Raw genomic sequence first — 21,661 nt, 5'->3', positions numbered from 1 at the left:
AGTTAAAATCTCTTAATCCCTTCTTAGATAAGAAAGGTTTAATGTATGTAAGAGGCTGCTTAAGTAAATCCAACTTGAGTTACAATCCAAACTTGAGTTACCATCATCCTCCAACCAGACAGTAAATTAACTAATGGAATATTTCCACAAAAGAGATTTACATGTAGGGCCACAGTTTCTTTTACATAGTGTACATCAACAATTTTCAACAGCCTATCAATGGCTGCAACTTAGCACGAAATGTTGTTCATGAATACCCATCTTGCTTTAAAATACATCCTACTGTAGTGAGTCAATTAATGGGTAATCTTACATCTGGAAGAGTATTACCAAGCTCACCATTTACCAATATGAGCATTGACCTTTCTGATCCTTTTCAAATAAATACAAGGAGCAGACAAAGAGCATTTTTCAAAGGATTTATATTGGTATTTTTTATATTTGGCTACTAAGACTGTTCATTTTGAATTTCTGATGGACTTTACTTCTGAGACTTTGATTGGCCACTCAAAAAGATTTTTCGCCCATTGGAGTAAGTGTTCAACCATTTTCTCAGATAATGCAACAAATTTTGTAGGTGCATGTTCGGAATTACAACGGTTGGAAAGTTAGTAAAACAATTTGAATTTGAAATAACTAGCTAGTTAACTTTAGAAGGTATTGTTTGTAAGTTTCTTCTACCTAGAGCCCCTAATTTTGGAGGACTTTGGGAGGCAGGCATTAAATCGTTTAAACAACATCTGAAACAAACTGTAGGCAATGCTAAGTTTACACTAGAAGAGTTTCTGACCGTTTCTATTCAAATTGAAATAATTTTGAATTTGTGTCCATTAACTGCCTTATTATATGAAGTTACAGATTTTGAAGTCCTCACTCCTTGCATTTTCTGATTGGATGCTCATTAAATATCATTGTGAAACTTGCACTATTAAATCTAAAAGAAAACAGGTTGGCTCCTTGGTTAAAAAGCTGCTAAGATGGTTCAGTCAATTTGGAAAAAGTGGCATTGAGATTACCTTAACCATTTGTTGCATCATGTCTACTCTAGTAAACAAAAGTTTAAATTTGTTTATTCTTCTGTAAGTGCCTTAACAGATTAACATTCCTGTGTTTATTCATTCCATATTATTAGAATTTTCAACTGTCGATCTTAGATGGCTGTATAGCATCACTAAGTAAAGCATTGCTATTTGGAAAATGGCTGCTACTTCTATTTCCAAGTTAGTACAATTTCTCATAGTAAACATTATATAATACTGCTTACATTTTCTTATACAGTCAAAAGTCGTTAATCCGGACTCGTCGGGACTTCGGCGATTCCGGATTATCGATTTTTCCGGATTATAGATCATCAGTTTAAATCTCGTAAGATGGCATGCAGAAATTCTAAAATTAAAAATATGAAACCGTAATTTATGAAATAAAGAACAATTATGATCTAAAGGGTATCAAAATTTACAAAAAAAAAAAAAAAAGCTTAATATTTATTTGTTTACTTTATTAAACATTTCTTTCAATGTAAGTTGTTTAAGTTGCTTCTTTTTATGTGATAATACTTTCTCCTTAATTTTATAAACAGACATAATTTCTTGTTCAGTTACAAAGTTCCGCTGTTCAAGTCCCGTTAATTGCTGTGCCGAGAATACTGACTAACTTATCAATCGAAATTTTTTCGTTTTCACTAACCTCTCTGTCACATTCTTCATGTCTTTATCCATTTTTTGGAGCAATTCCACTTTTTATTTGTTGGACATCAAAACATACTTTCGTTTTGTAGATCCTTTGGAAGTTCCAGCATCGGAAATTCTATTTGACATAATCGAAATTTCAAGTTTACTTTTATAAAATTGCTCTTACAGTCTGCAAAAAATAATAAGCAGGATCCAATTCAAAGATTAAGGAATAACGCAATCATTAACATTAACTGAAATAGATAATTAGATAATTTTAGCTTACACCGTCCGTTATACATTAAACGCGCAGGCGAAAACGTATTCTGCACTTGCGCACACGCATATGCGCAGTAGTCAAGGTCTTACGCGCATGCGTAAAACGCCTGTGCGCATGTGCCAACGCGGCGCATGCGCAGAAAGTTTTTAGCTTTGAGGTTCGGATTATAGATCATTCCGGATTATGGGTGTCCGAATTAACGACTTTTGACTGTACTGCCATTTTTTATTCATTATTAGTAATTTTAGACATTTTATTTTAAATATCAGTTTGAGAAAATTGTGGAATGGGTAGATAAAGATGTACCGAAAAGAGTGAATTGAAACCCAAATGTACTGCTTCTCAAGCCAAAACACCACTGGAAATGTTTATGTTTGGCAAGGAATTTCTAGAACATTTGAATCCAATACGTACAGGTTACAAAATCGTAGCAAAATGAATTCAATCACAATTGACAAGATGAAGGTATTTTGGGGGATCTCTATGTACATGTCTGTTTTAGATTTACCATTTAGAAGATAGTAATGATCACTGCAAACAAGGCAGGAAATGATTTTCAAATGCAATGACTGTAAATCATTGGGAAGAGATTTGTATGCATGTATGTATATGCATGTTGTCCACTGTAGTGAACAAACTGTAGCAATTATTCCCAGTGTAAACCCTGGTGCCCTTGCTTTACTCAAGGAAGATGATCTGCCTCCTTCTAAATGAGCTACATGTTCTATAAAGGAAGTTATAACCGGGCCTTGTGGAAAGGTTGAGTAGTTATGGTTAGAACTCCTACTGGCACATTTAAAAGATGTATATAAAAAGTATATCTGCTACCTATTGAATATTAATACTCATGTTTATTTGATGAACCTAATGAATGTAGAATTATATTATATTAGATATTATAAATTTTGTAACTGTATGGATGTCCATTATTATGTTACGTGTATTATTATGTAACTGTATGGATATCCATTATCCATTATGCCATAATGGATATTCGCATTTTAGTATTATGTTATTCTTTATTATATTACCAATGTTATATTCATGTAATTATGGTGTATTGAAATATAAATATTTCTATGGGAGGCAGGATATGTCATCTCATCCTATCTTGTAACATTCATCTCACTAGAGGGCGCTGTGAAACCCCACAAAAAACCGGCAGAACACCCATAGACTGCGAGCAGAACCATTCTCCTTTGGTTCGAGCACCATGTTTTGTAATAGCCATCAGTGCCAGCAAGAGCATGTGGCTCTGATCCTTATGGCCCCTGTGACTTTCCATTGATGAATAAACTTTTATAATTGATTCCAGTCCACTCTCTTTTTGATGGATCTCATTATCTAACAATTGCAAAGAAAGTTTCTGCAAGGAGTGTGTGATTGTCCCAAGATTCTCTTACAGTGGAAATTAAAAATAAGAAGAGTAGAAAAAATGTTAAAATCAGCTCTGTATTATCTAGAGAACGTTTTATGTCCAATATTTACAGAAGAAATTCCATTTCATTATCCCAATGACTTTCTAAGTGTAGAAATCCATCAAGAAAAAGCAACAAATCATACTTGCATTCCTTGAAACAATGAAGATAGGTACAGGTATTGCGTATATGCCTTTTCAATGTGTTCCTGTGAAGACCATTGATCTGTGGACTATTGTGCCTCTGGTCTGTTGAAAAGAACTTCTTAGCACAAATTCACCACGTTAGATGACCTCTGTAAAGTAGTGGATGAGGAATGGAAATCAGTACCCATGGAAATTTTAGGAAACGCCCAGCTATCATGGAAATCACAATGCAGACACAGTCCAGAAAAAAGGCTATCAGATCAGACATTTAAAAAATGCTCTTTATGTTTTAAACATTAATTAAATGGCTTCAAACTTGTTCTAAGAATGCGTAAACAGCTTCAGTATCATGAACACCCTTGAAGATTATTGTGCTTTGGAGATAAAATAAGACTTTCACCATTCTTTAAGTTCTTTATATGACTGAAAATTTATTGTTTAATTAAATTTGGAATTTCTTCATTCACAGAGATATTTAATTTCTTATAACATTGATTTATATGAACAGTAATCCAATTACAGAATTATTTAAATTAAGTCAGTGATCTGGGGATCAAAAGCAGCAGTAATTTTACTACCGAGTTCATAACCATGTTGTAATTTAGGTTTATTGAAGAGTTTTGGGCATTGTAGCATAGTTTGCTGTTATTTGTTTCACTCTTGTGAGGAGCATTAAGCAGGAAGTCATTAAAGAAACATGCGTGCTAAGGGTCAAGATAATAAGATAGTTCAACTTAAGTAGATTGGCCTAACTTAAATCCTTGTATGTTTTGCTGTAATCAGTTTAAGAGAACCAAACCTTTAAAAATAGGAAGTAATTTGGGAAGTTCAGATTGTTCATAAACTGAGGAATGTAGAACTAAAAAGGTCATCTAGACATCATAAAAGGAGTTTCTGAATCCCTGTAAAAGAGTTATTCAAAGCTGACATATTACTATTTGCTCAAAAATTCTCAAAACTTGTTATAGATTATTAACTGTATTTAATATTATGTATGATTAATTTCTTTGTAAAACATTTTTAAGAGAACCAAACCTTTAAAAATAGGAAGTAATTTGGGAAGTTCAGATTGTTCATAAACTGAGGAATGTAGAACTAAAAAGGTCATCTAGACATCATAAAAGGAGTTTCTGAATCCCTGTAAAAGAGTTATTCAAAGCTGACATATTACTATTTGCTCAAAAATTCTCAAAACTTGTTATAGATTATTAACTGTATTTAATATTATGTATGATAAATTTCTTTGTAAAAGATTTTTAATTCATATGTATTGCATTATATGACTATGACATGGGAGGAACTGTATCTTATAAAATCAAAATGTTCAGTTTTAATTTTTATAATTTTAGTGAACATGTTATTTTAATATATGATTATTGTCTGAGTATGGTATACTAAATCATTTTACATATTATAGTTTTATTTGTTAATGTAATTATCAGTATGCAAATACATATTATACATTTATTTTTGTTTTCATTTTTTGATGTCTAATTTATATTCTCATTTATCCCTTGTGAATCTCTAGCTTATATATTCTTGTACTTACTTTTGAACTTTTGGGCTTTTAGATAAGTATTTTCAGTTATTGCGATGTATACTGCTTTTACTATTTGAGCATGTCATTGCTATGTTGTTTTATGTTTTATCTGCATTTAATATCTCAGAATCTCAGATATGTTTCATTGTCACTGAAAAATACATGCAGGTGTTCTTTGATAAAGTTTTAACTATCCAATCTATCAGCTGTCTAAGTACACGAACTTGCCAGTTTATTGTTTGGAAAGTTTACTTGCCAGTTTATTACTGTGAGTTATACATTTTGAAAAATAAATTAATGGAATGAGTTAAATCCATTCACTGCATCATTGTAAATAGATTTGTTGTAATTTTGTAGGGTTTCAAAAATGAAAATTTTGTTTCCTTTTTATGTTTTTTAATTATATTTAAGCATTTGTTGATCTGCTATTCTTGGTTAGTGACTGCTATTATTGTTACATCTTCGGTGCCTAGTTCTCATATGGATTATTCATGTACTTGTGTGTATTTTATTTAAATGTTAGTTTATTTGTTTGTTACACTTATTAACATTGCATAAAGGAATATTTTTAAATTCATATTTGTTAATCATGCCACTGTTTCTTTCATAAAATATTTATTACTAAAATTTATTTTATTTTATAGGTAGATCTATTTACCTAACTCAAGTTAAAAGTGAGCTTTTTGGATTTTCTCTATGCTGATGGGAACTTGTCTACCAAAAACGTTTGCTAGCTGAGAAAAGGAATATTTTCCTTTCATTTTTGCTTTTGGGGATGGGGACAGAACACATAAACTCAATGATGATTTAGTAATTTAAGAATTGTTATATTTATTGCAAAATATATTTTAGAATTATTTATAATTCTTGTAACCAACTGTTTCTGTATATTTTAAAATTCCCTAAATGTTCCTTTTTTAACTAACTAATAATAATGAACTCTGCAATAATTTCAAAGATGCTCATTTGCAGGAAATAAAAGCAAAGAAATTTTGAAGTATTACATTTGGTTTTGCTATTAATTTTTGTACGTTCTTATATTAGAAAAATGCTTTTTCTTGTGAGTCTTCTGTGAGTGGGGCACGACAAACTTATTTTATTTGTCAAATATAATCATATTTGTAGTTTTTTGATAGCAAGTGACACAGAATAAATATTTCTTTCAGAATTTAAATCTCTGTTTCATATTTTAGCAACATTTCTACTTTTTCTAAGTGATTTAATATTTCTACTTTTTCTAAATGATTTTTAAATGCATTTAATTTGTAATGCATCTCGTTGGTCATGCATCTCATTATTGCACTGTTCAGCAGTAAATATTTTTCAGTAAAGTATGGTAATGTCTAATAGTATGGAAAAATTGAAATGAATTTTAAAATTTTCTGAGGCGTCTTTTATAGTCCTGTATATGGTACTTCACGGATAAACATGTTTTATTCTCTTTCATACTTTTAGAAAAATGATATTTAGAAATTTACCACCAGATTTTGAGAAGTACTAACTTTTACAAACTTTTGAATGATAAAAAAAAAAACTCTTCAGATCTTTTCTAATGAGATGGAGATTTTTCTATAACAATTTGTATGCTAAGTGTGTGTGATTCTTCATAATTTTGCTTACAATATTTACACCAGGATTATAAGAGGGACAGTTATAAATAAATAAGATTTTTAAAATTAAATTGTCAAACTTCTCATTCATCGAAAGTGCTTATGAACTTTACATAATTCAGTGCATCAGAAATACTGAAAAATAACTGGTCCATTTTGATATTTAGTAATTTTTCATGGATTATAATAAAATTGGTAAATGTATTCACATGTAGACTGAAATTTTAAGAAATATTAATGAAATTCTGTGATATTTTAATCTTAATTCTAATAAACAAACATAATTGGAATAATATAACATTAATTTTGCTTTCAGTTAGGTTTAATCCAGAATAGTTCCAAAAAGTATTTAGACCTTTTTAATATTAGCAGCATTTTGACATTGTAACCATTTCTGAAGTATAAAGATACCAGTTAACTGCTCAAATTTCCAAATGATTGTGATCCTCTGTGCAAGTAATCATCTTAGAGAGGTGATGTTCTGTACTGATGCTTATTTAGAGTCTCATTAATATTTTAGATCCTTATTATAGATGTCTACTAGAGGATTCATTTGTTCACACACATTTATTCTAACTTCACAAATAATGTGATCTCATTTGCGAAATAAAGAGAAGCTTTCTTTTTTGTGATATTTGAATACAAATAAAATATTATGCCATTTTTAATGAAATTTAAAGATAATTTCTACATTTTTTTAAAGCTAACTTACCATCATCATTATCAAAAAAATTATTTAAAGTGTCTATAGAGACTATTCATTTTCATCTGATAAAATATAAATAGTATAATTGTTCAATAACAGACTACCAATAATTTTTATAAATTTAATTTAAGTTCAACTGTGTTGAATAAATCGCATAATTATCAGATTGGAGCATTTTTAGGTTGCTATATTTTTAATCCTTTTTAATATACATGGCTCTTGTTTTATGTTCTGCATTACAGACATGGCAGATAACATTATTCACATTACAGAAATAAAAATCATCTCTGATAATTCATATCATGTTGTAATGAATTATTACATTCTCTCTGGCATGCTGTCATAGTTAGCACATGCAACTAGCAACTGAATGTTCCATGGTTCAAATCCCATTGAGAGTACAATTGATTTATCTGATTTCCTGGCTCAAAATGTAATAATTTATGGAAACTGAAGATAGATTTTAATGCATAATCAAAGGAGCTTTCTGTCATTTTAATTGACCAAACATTCTAGTAAGCCAACTTAAATAACTGGGCCCTATAGTGCTAGTTTTGGGAGAATTTTATCGGTACCATTACATTTTAAATTATAATTTTGAAGAAAGCAACAGCATCAGATGCTGGTTGATAGAGATAAAAGCAAGTGCGCCATCCAAGGCCTGGTTTCATTTCGGGAAAAAAGAAAGGTTATTTTCTGAACTTTGAAATTCTTAAAAATATAGAAACAATATGCGATATTGATTACAATCAAATAATTACTGAGCACAGGCACTTCCCAGCATGCCCGAAAAATCTTAACTTGCAAAATAATAATCTTTGTAATTTTTGTAATGCTGAAGACATACCACAACATTTTGTTGAAGACTATTTTTATGACATGTTAGGGGAAACATGGCAACATAAAGGAATTCTATTGCCTCAAGGGAGAATTTAAATTTGCAAAGGAGTTGATGACTTGTATAAATGGTAATAGAACAGTATTGGGAATATTAATATAATGTTTTCAACTGTATATATTTGATTTTATTCTAATTATTTTTATTAATTATATGTTTTTGAGTATTTTTTTGTTCCAGTTGGGTGCACAGCTTTAACCATGAAGCCAGTTAATTTTGGCTAGGAGGTTGCAACTCAGTCATATCTCATTATATTACAGAGGCCTGGTTCAAAAGTAGAAAGATTTTAGTTTGCTATACTCATATTGCCTATTAAAAATTTTAACATTGGTTGACTCTCAGTTTGCAATGTGTATATGATAGAAAGGGGAAACATTTAAATTAAAATGAAGAGTGAAGAGGATGTTTTAAATTTAAGTTAGAACATTTATTTAGTTATTTTTATCTTACACATACACACATACATAAAACCTTCTCTTAGTAAACTAAACCAAAACCTTCTCTTGGTGAGCCTCCATATTTGCACAAATGCACTTTCTCGCTTCAGCTCATCTGCAGTCAAGATGCTATTTTGCTTCGTTTGCTTTGCCATGCCACTAACTATGCCATTATCTAAAATGTTATACTATGAGTATATATAAAATTATTGGGGAAGTATTGCACCCATGATCATGTGCGGTGATATTTTTGATAATTAGTTTTTGTCCACCAATAAAAGTTATATTCAATTCGCCCCATCTATCTACAAGTCTTTCCTTTGAGTGCCATCTTTTTAACTATGCAGTAAAATCTCCTCAGCCAGAGAACCATCATCAGTCTGTTTGAGCTTTCTCCAAGTCATCTTATTACATATATATAATGACTTTACAGTAGCGTCCCAATTAATATGTGGTGAATAATAATTCATCATCACATGTATTTGGTTGAGTAGGTGTCATTCATCTCTCTAGTCTTTTATGAAATAAGAGAGAATCTAATGACTTGCCGAATTTCCCTGGATGAGCTTTTTTTTTGAGCAGTTAGTATGCTCAGCTGGCAATTGAAAAATTCGTTAGAGTATAATTGATTTCTTACATCTCCTTGCTTCAGAAAAATATGAAACAATCCCTACTGTATGTTTAAATATGCTAAAATATTCAGACTTGCTTTCCAGTGTGTAACAGAAGAAATCTAATCAATTATCCAGCTTGTTGTGTCATAAGAATTTTTTTGCAGCCTAAAATCTTGCAAAATCAGTTGTGCTTTCTGCTTAATTCAGCTCAAGGTAGCTGGATATGCTGATGCTGCACTGCAAGGTAGAAATGTTTTTTAACTCCTTACAAGTTATCTATCCCCCCCCCCCCACCAGGTTCCTACTAAGTCATGTAATCTATGCATTAATGCTTTATATTATGAATTAAGCACTGCATGAAAATTTATCGTTTTCAGCAGTACCAAATTAAGAGTTTTAAGGAAGGCTATTCATGGGCATTAGATTTAATGTGATTCAAATAAGTCAAAAGTTAATTTAAATCAGGTATATCATGGAGTTAAAAGGTGGATGCCCTCTGTTGAGATGCGAAAATATCTTCACTGATTTAATGACTGAAGTGGTCTCCAGATCAGGTTTAGGTAGATAGCTCTCATGGGCTTTGCCATACTCAATGAATCTAACCTAATCTGATCAAGCACCTTTGTCTGAGCACAGCTTGGAACAATTTTAAGGGGTGGCCTTGTGTCTATGTTTCGCGTCATATCTATTATAAAATGAGCGGTAATCTGACACTGAAATTTGTAATTGACCAATTTCTTTCAAGAATATCAAAATAATCATTCCTCCAAGACGACCAAGAATATTGCGATGTACTAATTATATATAATAAGTGAGGTGTGTGAAAACAAGAATACAATGGTAGGAGTCTTCCAGAGAGAAATAGATCACGCAGAAATAAATGCTGGATTAGTTGCTGATTAATTACTCTAGGTTGATGTATGAGTACTAACATTATGTTTGAAGAGTCGTGCTTCTAAAAGATTAATGAAAGCTATTTTAATTCAACATTTTGTTTTTTTTTAAAAAAAAGCTGAAAAGGGCTATTAATCTCGAAATGCAATTTTGTGTTTTGCACTTTTCATTCAAGTCTGTTGCCATTCAATAAAATGTAAGATATTCATCTTTCAAATTTAATCTGCTTTTTATTGATGAACAAACTAAACTATTTAAAAGGAACGTATGCTGAATCTGATTCAGTTAAATAAAAATATATTTAATTCATAATATATCTAATTAAAAACATTAAATATTTTTATAGAATTACATTATATGTTTTCTCACTTTTCAAGTATATTTTTTCACATTTTTTATTCGACTCTGTTGCCATTCGAAAAAGACATAAGATATTATTCTTTCATATTTAATATGTCTGTTATTAATTAACAAACTAAACTATTTAAAAGCAATAGATACAGTTCTTAAAAGTATTGTTATTTTTTTTACTTTTAATCTGATTGATTAAAATAAAAGTTCATTTAATTCACGATCTATCTAATTAAAAACGTTAAACATTTTTCTTGAATTACATTACATATCTTTCAATTTTTAAATATACAGAAGGTGTATTATGTTCCAGTGTTAGTCTAAATGCATATTTATTTAATTTCCTATAAAATGCTTTCCTATTCCACATGTCTATTGGTAATTTACAGATAAACCATATTAAACTATAAAATAGTTCTTTTGGTCAGTTGTTAAAATCTGAATCTTTTCTTTTTTTTAATTAAAAAAGAAAACAGATTATAGTAAGTGGTGACAAAATTAGTTTTAATTATTATGTTTTCAAAATGTATATTGTCATCCTTATATACTATTCATTTATGATAAAGGTATTTTTTATTATAATTTTCATGGTCTACCATGTGATTGTAGATATTTCTGTTAATTTTGTCTAAGCTGCACAAGCATTTATGAATATGTCATTGTATGTTCTTCCTATTTTCTATTGTTATTTTCCACTAATTTTTAAATTGACATATTTATCTTAAATTCTTTAGTATGAAATTATCAAGATTTCGTTTGAATGTCATTGATCACTGTATACTCTTCTTAATATTTTTATTGCAATGAATAGGTGCTTAGCCCCAATAGATACTCTGTTTTTATTTTAATTGTTAAAATTTAACAGTAATATGAAATGTCTGTATTTAGTTGTACTTTTTATCTAATATATTTTTAGTAAAATAAAAATATTATTGAATGAGATGGGATAAAAGTATAGTTGAAAAAAATAGGAAAAAATTCCATTTTGTATCCACTTATTTTATCCAAGATACATTTAAATGGTGCTTAATCATAATCATACTAATACTGAGACTTGTAGGGGAAAAGTAAAAGGTGATCAGCAACCAGTCATTAAGAATTGATGTCCAGAATTTCACCTGTAGGTGTTTTCGGTGTCAAAAGTTGTGAAGAGTGTTTGACTGCAGTGAAAAAAAAAAAAAAAAAATATTGCATCACGCCTTTGTATCAGAACTTGAATATTTATGCAAAAAAATTGTGTCAGTATCATAAGCTTAACTAGCACCATAACAACTACATTGTTCAATTTTTTATCACTCATTCAGTATCATAATGCTAACCTAATTTTAGCTGCCCACTTTCAGTGTATATGCTTTGCTAAATGGAAAGAAACATTTGTTGTTTGACTTCTGAATTAAACATTTACATTTGCTTTCCCCCTATACAAGTTGATTAGATGCTTATACTTGCTATTTATTGAGTTACACTTTCTGGAAAATAAAAGCAAGGAGAAATAAATTCTTTTTGCTTAAATTTTCAGAATATAATTTGTTTAATTTCTCATTACATAACTTTTTGGTTATTTTAATTGTTCAGTTTTGTATCAGAAAATATATTTTGGTTTATAATACTCAGTTATAAGAGAATACTGTAGATAATTCAGTAAAATATCAGTTTTTGAAATTTTCTTTGTTATGTAGGTAGATTTAGCCGCATAAATCAGGTTACAAAGGAATTCTTCATGTGTTCTGTTTGCTCCCATATTACTATAAGAAACACTGATTTTTCAAGAACATTTGCAAGTTCATTAAAAAGGTTATCAATTCCATGCAGCAAAACTTCTGTCACCTAAACTGAAATGACATTCACTAATTCATTCGTGAGAGCGGCCTTATGTTTACCAAATGTGTAACAAAGCTTTTAATCAAAAAGAAAGTCTGGTTATCCAATTCAAGGGTTCATTTTAAATTCATTCTAAAGAATTCTTATCAAAATGCACATCTGTATAGACATTTAAGAGCAGATTTTGGAGAGTAGCCTAATGTTTGTGAAATTTGTAATTGAAGGATTCATATTAAACAGTCCACCAGATTACTTAATAATTGATATTAGTGAATATCCATATCAGCACACTATTGTCGCAATAAAAACAGATAAAAAACTGAATTGAAGGAACATTTATGTATACATCTTGTCGATCAGCAGTATTATTCTTCAAAACTGTGACATTTATTATATAGTATGATGATTATGAAATGTCACTCTTTTATTTTGAAAACAGTAGAGAAAATATATTTAAATATTTACCACTGAATGGAGGTAGAACAGAATTATAATTGAATTTACATGAATTCATTTATGTATGAATTTCCTTATCTCCAATAATGAATTTCGTTAGTTTATATTTCATTTATTATTATCGTACACACAATCTTTCAAGTGATAAGACTACCTGCCGAACATGGGCAGTTCAATACGATTTCAAATTTGCTAGTAGCTTCAGAATTCTAGTGGTTTTCTTATGTAATACGAAGACACGCGAAAATCCTTTAAAATACAGTCAAAAGTCGTTAATCCGGACTCGTCGGGACTTCGGCGATTCCGGATTATCGATTTTTCCGGATTATAGATCATCAGTTTAAATCTCGTAAGATGGCATGCAGAAATTCTAAAATTAAAAATATGAAACCGTAATTTATGAAATAAAGAACAATTATGATCTAAAGGGTATCAAAATTTACAAAAAAAAAAAAGCTTAATATTTATTTGTTTACTTTATTAAACATTTCTTTCAATGTAAGTTGTTTAAGTTGCTTCTTTTTATGTGATAATACTTTTTCTTTAATTCTATAAACAGACATAATTTCTTGTTTAGTTACAAAGTTCCGCTGTTCAAAGTCCCGTAATTGTTGTGCCGAGAATACCGACTAACTTGTCAATCGAAATTTTTTCGTTTTCACTAACCTTTCTGTCACCTTCTTCATGTCTTTATCCATTTTTTTTGCAGCAATTCCACTTTTTGTTTGATGGCCATCGAATCATACTTTCGTTTTGTAGATCCTTTGGGAACTCCAGCATCGGAAATTCTATTTGACATAATCAAAAGTTCAAGTTTACTTTTATAAAATTGCTCTTACATTCTGAAAAAAGTAATAAGCCGGATCCAGTTCGAAGATTAAGGAAGAACGCAATCATCAACATTAACTGAAATAGATAATTTTAGCTTATACCATCCGTTATACATTAAACGCGCACGCGAAAACGTATTCTGCACTTGCGCACACGCATTATGCGCAGTCGTAAAGGTCTTACGCGCACGCGTAAACGCCTATGCGCATGTGTCAACGCGGCGCATGCGCAGAAAGTTTTTAGCTTTGAGGTCCGGATTATAGATCATTCCGGATTATGGGTGTCCGAATTAACGACTTTTGACTGTATATTCTACAAAGGCATACCTTTATTCAGGCAGATAATCCTCATTTGGTTTGCATAATTCCAATAATACAATTCATTCATTATGGTTAACCAGATTATTTTTTTCAGTCAGTGTTTGTGCACGCTTGTACAATAACATGTACAACAAGGTATGGATTGTTTTTGTCAGTGGGAAATTTATATCGCCCAAAAAATAAATAAAGTAAAATGAAACAAAAGAAATTATGGTTTGAAACAAACGGCCTAGAATTCGGTGAAATTAAAGAAATCGTTTTTAGGAAGGCCATCGTGCTGTATGTTCATGCTATTTTTCATACCAAATACAATCAACACTAGCAGCTTTCTGTTTTTATTAAAGAAGCAATCATTTAGTTAATAATATTTGGTATTACTTTAAAGTACTAAGTACGAATCTGTACAGATCGCCATCAAAAAGTATATATAGACTAAAATATTACCTCAATATTAATTTTCTTTTCTGTTCTTTTTATTACATTAAAATATTCTTTCATAAAAATAAAAATGAGCAAATGAAATCATGCAATAGTGTTGGTGATCTAATTTTTTTTTTTTTTTTTTTTTTTTTTTTTTTTTTAATGGATGAAAATTTATTTACTTCCTTGTTAAGCATCTAAATCTAAAAGTGGTATGTGATTTGTTTCCCGACGCTATCTGTTGGATTACATCTTCAGTACTCGATTGATGGGTATATATTTAGATCGTACAGAAGTGAATGATACAAATGCTGCCACAGAGTGGAATACAATTTATTTACAAAAAAACTGATAGTGCATCAGGTTAGAAATAATCCCCGCTCATGCCAATACACTTCTGCTATCCGGCTGGAAGGTCTCGAAGGGCTTTGGTAAACCAGTCTGTGGGAGTGTTGGTGCACCACCTATGAACAATTGCATGCAGTTCGACAGAAGATTGAACATGTTGGCCTCTGACTGCATCCTTCATCTTGTCAAGCAAGGTCTAGTCCGAGGTCCACCCACTTTGCACACACATTTGTTATCTCCAAATCACCATGCACAATCGCCTGCAATGTTCCTTGCTCAAGCCCTGTTTCTTCCTGCATCTTGTTGAACGTTATGCGCCTGTTCGCCATGGCTGACACGGCTGCCACACTTGCTGCTGGTCGTCCACTGCTGAACTTGGCCAACCAACGGGATACGGTACGCCTTGAGGGTGCTTTGTTCCCGCACACCGACACCATGCGAAGATGGATCTCCCTACCCTGTATCCTTTCCTTCCATATGAACCACGCTGTCTAACGCCGATCGTGATAATTACTTTCCATTATTGCTATCCACGCTTTCAATGACGACGGCGAAAGGGACGGGCGCCGACTCGTACTGTTCGCTTGCAGCCAGCTCCATCTATGCATTCTGAGCAACTCACGCCTCCTTGTGTCTATTTCACTTGTTTTCACTTCGCATAGAGTAATAGTTTCGTTTTGAGAACTGTTGTGTAAATCATTTCTGTACGAATCAAGTATTTGCTAAATTTTACGTCTAATGTATTTCTCTTTTGTAGACAGGATGCATGACATTGTTCTTTTTGCGTAAGAAAATGTATTTAAAATGAGTTTATTCACTTATATGAGAATGTTGTATATATTTTCGTAAAACATCAGTATAGAAATTTTCTTTATTTTGTAGGTAAAGTAAGCCACCTAAGTCAGGTTGAAACGGAAATCTTCAGATGTTCTGTTTGCTGCTATGTTGCTACAAGAATTATTGATCTTGAAGAACATTTGTTAGTTCACAGGAAAGGTCATCAGTTCATTTGTAATACATGCAGCAAAACGTTTGCTACATCACATAAACTTAAGAGGCATGCAATAATTCATTCTGGAGAGCGGCCATATGTTTGTCAAATGTGTAACAAAGGTTTTAATCGAAAAGAAAGTTTGGTTATTCATTCAAGAGTTCATTCTGGAGAACGGCCTTATGCTTGCGGAACATGTAATAAAACTTTTAAGCAAAGAGCAGCTCTGTTTTCTCATTTGAGAACTCATTCCACAGAGCGGCCGTATGTTTGTGAGGTGTGTAAAGGAAGTTTTCGTCATAAACAATCACTTACAGAGCATTTCAAAATTCATAGTAATGAATATTGGCATCAATGCACTATTTGCAGAAAAAAGTATAGAAGAAAAACTGAACTACGGAAACATTTGTGTACAGGTTATATGGATCAATAATTTTGTTCGTCAAAAATGTCATGTTTCGCGATACATTATAATGATTATGAAACATCGCCATTTATTTTGTAAATCAAAAAGAAAATATATTAAAAAGTGTAACATTGTCTTTTTTTTTTGTTTTTTTTTTGTTTTTATGTTATTCTCTTTTATATAACAGTGGTATATTTTTTACTCAAAAATGTAATTTGCAGCTATATTAATTTTGCTCAAAATATATTGACAAAAACGGAAATAGACGCATATTGTTATTTTTGTTAGAGACCATTTGCTAGAATTCGTAGAAGCTTTATAAAACATCCACAGGGGTCACAGAGTGAAGAACAGATAGTATTTGCTTATAAAATTGATATTTTAAGTTATAGTGCATAACTCACCCTTTATCGGCAAAGTACCGAAGATAAAATACCCCCATATGCGGTCAGGTCGTAAATTTACAATCCCTTTTTTCAGGGGGAGAGCTGACAAGGAGGGGACAGTTTTGCTCCAGATCTTTTGAAAATGTGGGGGTTGTTTAAACATCTAACTTCTCTACATTCAGTTTTATACAGAGGAAAATACAAATTGAATTCTTCGAATGAATGCTATTTTGTACAATGAAAATGTATTACTTAACAATAAACTGTAAGATAAATAACATCTTTTTTTTAAAGCCATAGGTGTAGAAAGACAGATATTTGTTACACGAATGAATTTGTAGTAAATATTGAGTTTTTCATTTCGAATGCTATGTTCCATGTATGCGAAGTAACTGAGTATGTGAGATAATAGTCATAACCGAATGGCTTTCAACCTTTTCACGGCTAAGGACTGTTTCTCAAATACATTGTGGTCGCTGCTTTTTGGTTAATTTTCTAATGACATATAACCAATAATTGTTTTTATTTGAGACTTATGAATAAAATAACGCAAACTAGACTGCAGAAAATTCTTAAGAATGAAGTTAAATAATACTGAAAAGTACATTATTGATGCACTTTAAGGTTTTATATGTAGTAGTATTAACTACTACTATAATCCTTAAATGGAATCCTTAAATTATATATATCTATGTATAGGTATATATAAATGGAACCAAATATAGAACAAGGTATAAAATATCTTTATTATACAATGTTCATTACCATACCTATATTTACGTAATATCAATATAAATAGTTAGTTAGGTTTCGTACATATATAATTTATTTTTATATTTTGTATTTTTTTGTATTAGATTCAGTATTGAAGTTTAATTTTACTTGTTCTCTTTTTGGGTTACGACTTTAAGTGAGAAAGAATTGTTAGGGCCGTCATAGGGATTACATTATATACAATCAGTTAGGATCCGAATTTTCCTTTCTTTTAATCGTTATATGTATTTAAATACTACTTGATAAGTATAAATAAAATATAGCAGTTTTATAAGCTACTTATATATATATCTATTGTTTGGTCTTGTTTGTTTGATTATGGCAAAGCATTCGACGGTTATTTGCCTAAGGGTAAGGGTGCCTCTTGGAGAACTTTCGAAGCAAAACTGACTCTTATGCAAGTTACACGTAGGAAAAACCTCGAAAATGCCAATAGAGCCATCCCCGTCGATCCGGATTCGAACCCCGGATCGACCTGCCAGAGTTCAACGACTTTACAGCTCAGCCGCTAGTGAGCCACACACACACACACACACACACATCCACATATATACATTAAATAGTATTTACATGTCGTTTATAAAATATAGTTGAGGGCAATTTAATCATAAAGAGTTAGAAAATATTCTACGAAATTACTTCACTTTGTAGACTTTTTGTTAAGCTTCACCATATTTCTTAAAGAGAATCTCAATGCTAGTTCCATTTCCAAGCTGTTTATGTACCTTATTTTTCATGCTTTGAATTATATTTAGAAAATTATTTCACATGGTTATAGCTGAAAATGCAGAAGAGAATTATGCCCTTTTCTAATTATTCTTGAAGCATTTAAATTTTTTTTAAAAAAGCGCACATTAATACGGATCACTGCATTAAAGTGCTCGATACAGGACAGATTAATTAGCTACTAAATTTTGATTTTCATTGAGTAAAAATGAATTCATCTGCATTCTATAAGAAAGTAAATATTAAAAAAATGTTTTCTTTTTCCCCTATTCTCGCAGTCATAATATTTTTCTTAAATATTCAGCTAATTCATATTCAAATATTCCAATCCATTACAATTAGTAATAAATCGATACAGTAAATAAATAATTAAAATCAATTAAATGGAATTTTAATTGATTTTAATTGCCATTTTCCCTCTGATAAACCCCTCTTTAGAGTTCCATAGCAGTCGATCAGCTTTTGTTGGGGGTTCATTTTTCTTTATGGTATGCTTACGTTATATATGTATGTATTATGCATTGCTCATACTCGTCAATTGCAGCTTTTAATATCTTTTGGAAAAAAATCAATATTGTAACAGACCTATTTAAGGGTAATTGAACTATTTTATTCACGCCATGAACTCATGAACTGTAACCGAACTATTTTATTTAAACGCCATCTCGTGGCGATATGAAAAAACGTCAGTCGACCTCCAGCCGCCATGATGATAGCTTACTATGTTATGTTATTCTCAATGTTTGATGTTCCATTTGGTATATGTTTCATTTTTATGTATATTTCTTTTGTTTGTAACCGTTCCTGTGTGCTCTGTTAATAAATCCTTTTAAAGCTAGCCGGCATTTGTGTCTATTGAGGAACGGCTACATCACATTGGCGCCCAACTAAATTTGAATCCAAAATGGCGCAACAAAATGTTTAGAATTTCTGTTTGGCTTTAACAAGCTCTTACTCCCGAATTTAACTTTTAGTTGCTGGAGATCGGCTCAGTTTCTTTTCAGGTGTGGACTACTGGTCAAATATTCTGGAAACCAATTCTGGAATTAAAATTGTCATACCGTGCTGCTAGCACATCGAATCATCAACTGGACAATTTCAACGGAAAAGATAAGTTTCGTTTACATTATCGTTTAATCTGAGTTTAAAGTTCTTTTAAACTGATTATTTATTATAAGCTGCTTCTTAAAGCAAATGTAAATTCTTTACTGAAATCTCATTTATTGATACTACATAAGAGTATTAAACGAAAGCAAACAGCTTTCTGTTAACCAAACGTTATTTCTTGAATTGTAATTTGTTATTTTAAAATTTTAATGCGCATAGTAAATTAATTTGTGAATAATATTGTTTCACTGAATACATGTTTTGATGTTAAAGTTTGAATATATTCATGGACGTTTGTTCATTAGAATTTATTAGTTTCGATTCTGACATACAGCAGCAGATGTTTTCCCCCCGCGGAAATGTTTAGACTAGCGATGATTTATGATGTATTTACGTCAAATCTTTTATTATTTTTATTTCCTTTGAGTGCTGTTGTTCCTTATTAAATGTTTTATTCTACATAAAGTAAAATATTGTACTTGTTGATTTATCTTTCGACGAACATTTTGAGAAAATGATTATAGTATAATACTTTAAGAAAATACGATTGTTTTCCTTTAATGAATGCATGTCTTGAAAATATTTCTTGAAGCGAAAGAAAATAATTATGAATAAAATCGAATGACTATTTAAATAAAGTAAAAGAGTTACTAAGTGTGTGTTGCTTAATCAGCTTAATATTTTGTTAAGATTAAGATTTCGAAGAATTCAGCTTAAATATAAAAGCTTATGGTAAGACATTTATCTATGTTTTTGTATGTTTTGCTAAGTAGTAAACAATTTTTGAGCAATTTATTATATGTTATTTTCTTGATACAAGTTGAATTTATGAGGGCATTTTATGATATTTTTACGACTTCGAAATAATAAACTTTGTGAGTATTATTGTTTACATTTATAAATACTGTTTGATAGTGGTATATAAATGTACGAGTAACATTGTTTACATTCATACATGCTGTTTATTAGAGGTATATACATTTTACTTAAAGGTATAATTATTAATTCTAAAATACTGTATTGTGAATAAAATCGAAATAACAACAAATTCAACTGCATTTTTTCCCTCCCCCCTGACCTCTCATATAATTATGGCTTACCTTGCCAAAGCACGAAAAGAGGATTTAAAAACTCTCGCTGCAGAACTGGGTTTCACTGTAAACGACACTATGCGAGTAATAGATCTTAAAGATCTTATTGTCAATTCTGACACTTATGATGAGGCTTTTACCAGGAATCTTCTGGAAACTTTAATCGAAACTAGACAACAAAAACAACGTGAAAGCAACGATCTGGAGACACGTCAAAGAAAAGAACAAGAACTTTTATTAGAATTGGAACGTTTAAAATTAAACCTGGCAGCTGCTAGCTCAAACCCTAACTATGCCGCCTTTGCTTCAAATGCAGCTATTGGAACAAATATTCAACACCTAATCCCTAAATTTACAGGAACTTCTGACATTGCAACCTACCTGCAAATTTTTGAAAGACAATGTGAGAAAGTTAATATAAAACAAATAGATTACATCACTCATCTCCTACCTCTTCTGCCTATAGACATTTCGCAAATTATTTTAAGAGAACCAAAAGACAAATTAGAAGATTATTCTTACATCAAGAAGATTCTGCTACAAAGATTCAAATTAAATGCTGAATCATTTCGCATTAAACTTACTACACACCAAAAACACCCTGGGTCTTTATGGAAAGATTTTACTTACGAATTAAACAATTATCTCGAAGAGTGGCTCCGTAGTCTCGAAGTTACAGACTTTGAATCACTCAAAGACTTGGTCCTGACGGATCAGCTTAAAAGAAGAGTCAGTAGTGACGTTAAGGAGCATTTTATTGATACTTGGGGAAAAATAAAGAGTTCATCTGAATTAGTACAGAAATTGGATGATTATGAAGCTGTACGTGTTAAAAATACGAACTATAAAACTGAACTTCCTGGCAGGCGGAACTATTCTTACAAACCGACTAATCCATCCAAACACAAAGTAGAAAATCGAACAAGTGACATACAGGGAACTCATAAAACCTTTTCAAATCGTGTTCAGCAACAAACAGAGGAAAAGCGACCTCCTTTAACATGCTATGGGTGAGGAAAAACTGGTTTTATCAAGTCTAAATGTCCAGACTGTAACCCCCCAAAGACTTCAAATTCATCAAATTTTGGCACTATCCAAATCCAATCCAATTTATCTTCCACTCGGACTGCTGTATTTCCAATTAGTATTGGTGGTGTTTCCGGTACAGCTTTCGCCGACACTGGTGCTAGTCACTCAATTGCAAGTGAATCCCTCTATCATATTCTGCAGAAACAAGATGCAGTATTTGAAAAGACAACACTAGAGGTGTCTTTCGCTGATGGTTTGGTATCTGAAAAAGAGGTACTTCGCACCGAACAAATTATTCTTCTCGAAGGCAGAGAGTTCAAAACTCCGCTCCTTGTATTGCCTGATGCCAAAAATAGCTCGACTCTGTTAGGAATTGACTTTCTTCAAAAAG

At 31.2% G+C, this 21,661-nt stretch overlaps 1 protein-coding gene across 11 annotated transcripts in view; it reads left to right on the top strand.

The window, feature by feature from the left end:
* The window catches only part of LOC118180423 (uncharacterized), a 33,114-nt gene extending 11,723 nt beyond the window's left edge, over positions 1-21,391 (top strand). For 5 of the 11 annotated variants that reach the window (XM_085820584.1, XM_085820577.1, XM_085820579.1 and 2 more), the window contains one exon: positions 5,699-21,391. In XM_085820584.1, the coding sequence (XP_085676710.1) occupies positions 20,242-21,255 (1,014 nt within the window). In that variant the 5' untranslated portion in view covers positions 5,699-20,241 and the 3' untranslated portion in view covers positions 21,256-21,391. The other 6 variants (XM_085820586.1, XM_085820587.1, XM_085820580.1 and 3 more) reach the window with 5 other exon arrangements.
* Positions 21,392-21,661: the final 270 nt, after the last annotated feature.

Source organism: Stegodyphus dumicola, chromosome 7 (genome assembly GCF_044657685.1).
Source record: "Stegodyphus dumicola isolate Sdum_Otavi_A_Nest chromosome 7, ASM4465768v1".
Taxonomy (NCBI): domain Eukaryota; kingdom Metazoa; phylum Arthropoda; class Arachnida; order Araneae; family Eresidae; genus Stegodyphus; species Stegodyphus dumicola.
The sequence above is the reverse complement of the archived record's forward strand: the minus strand, read 5'-3'. Positions and strand labels throughout refer to the sequence as shown.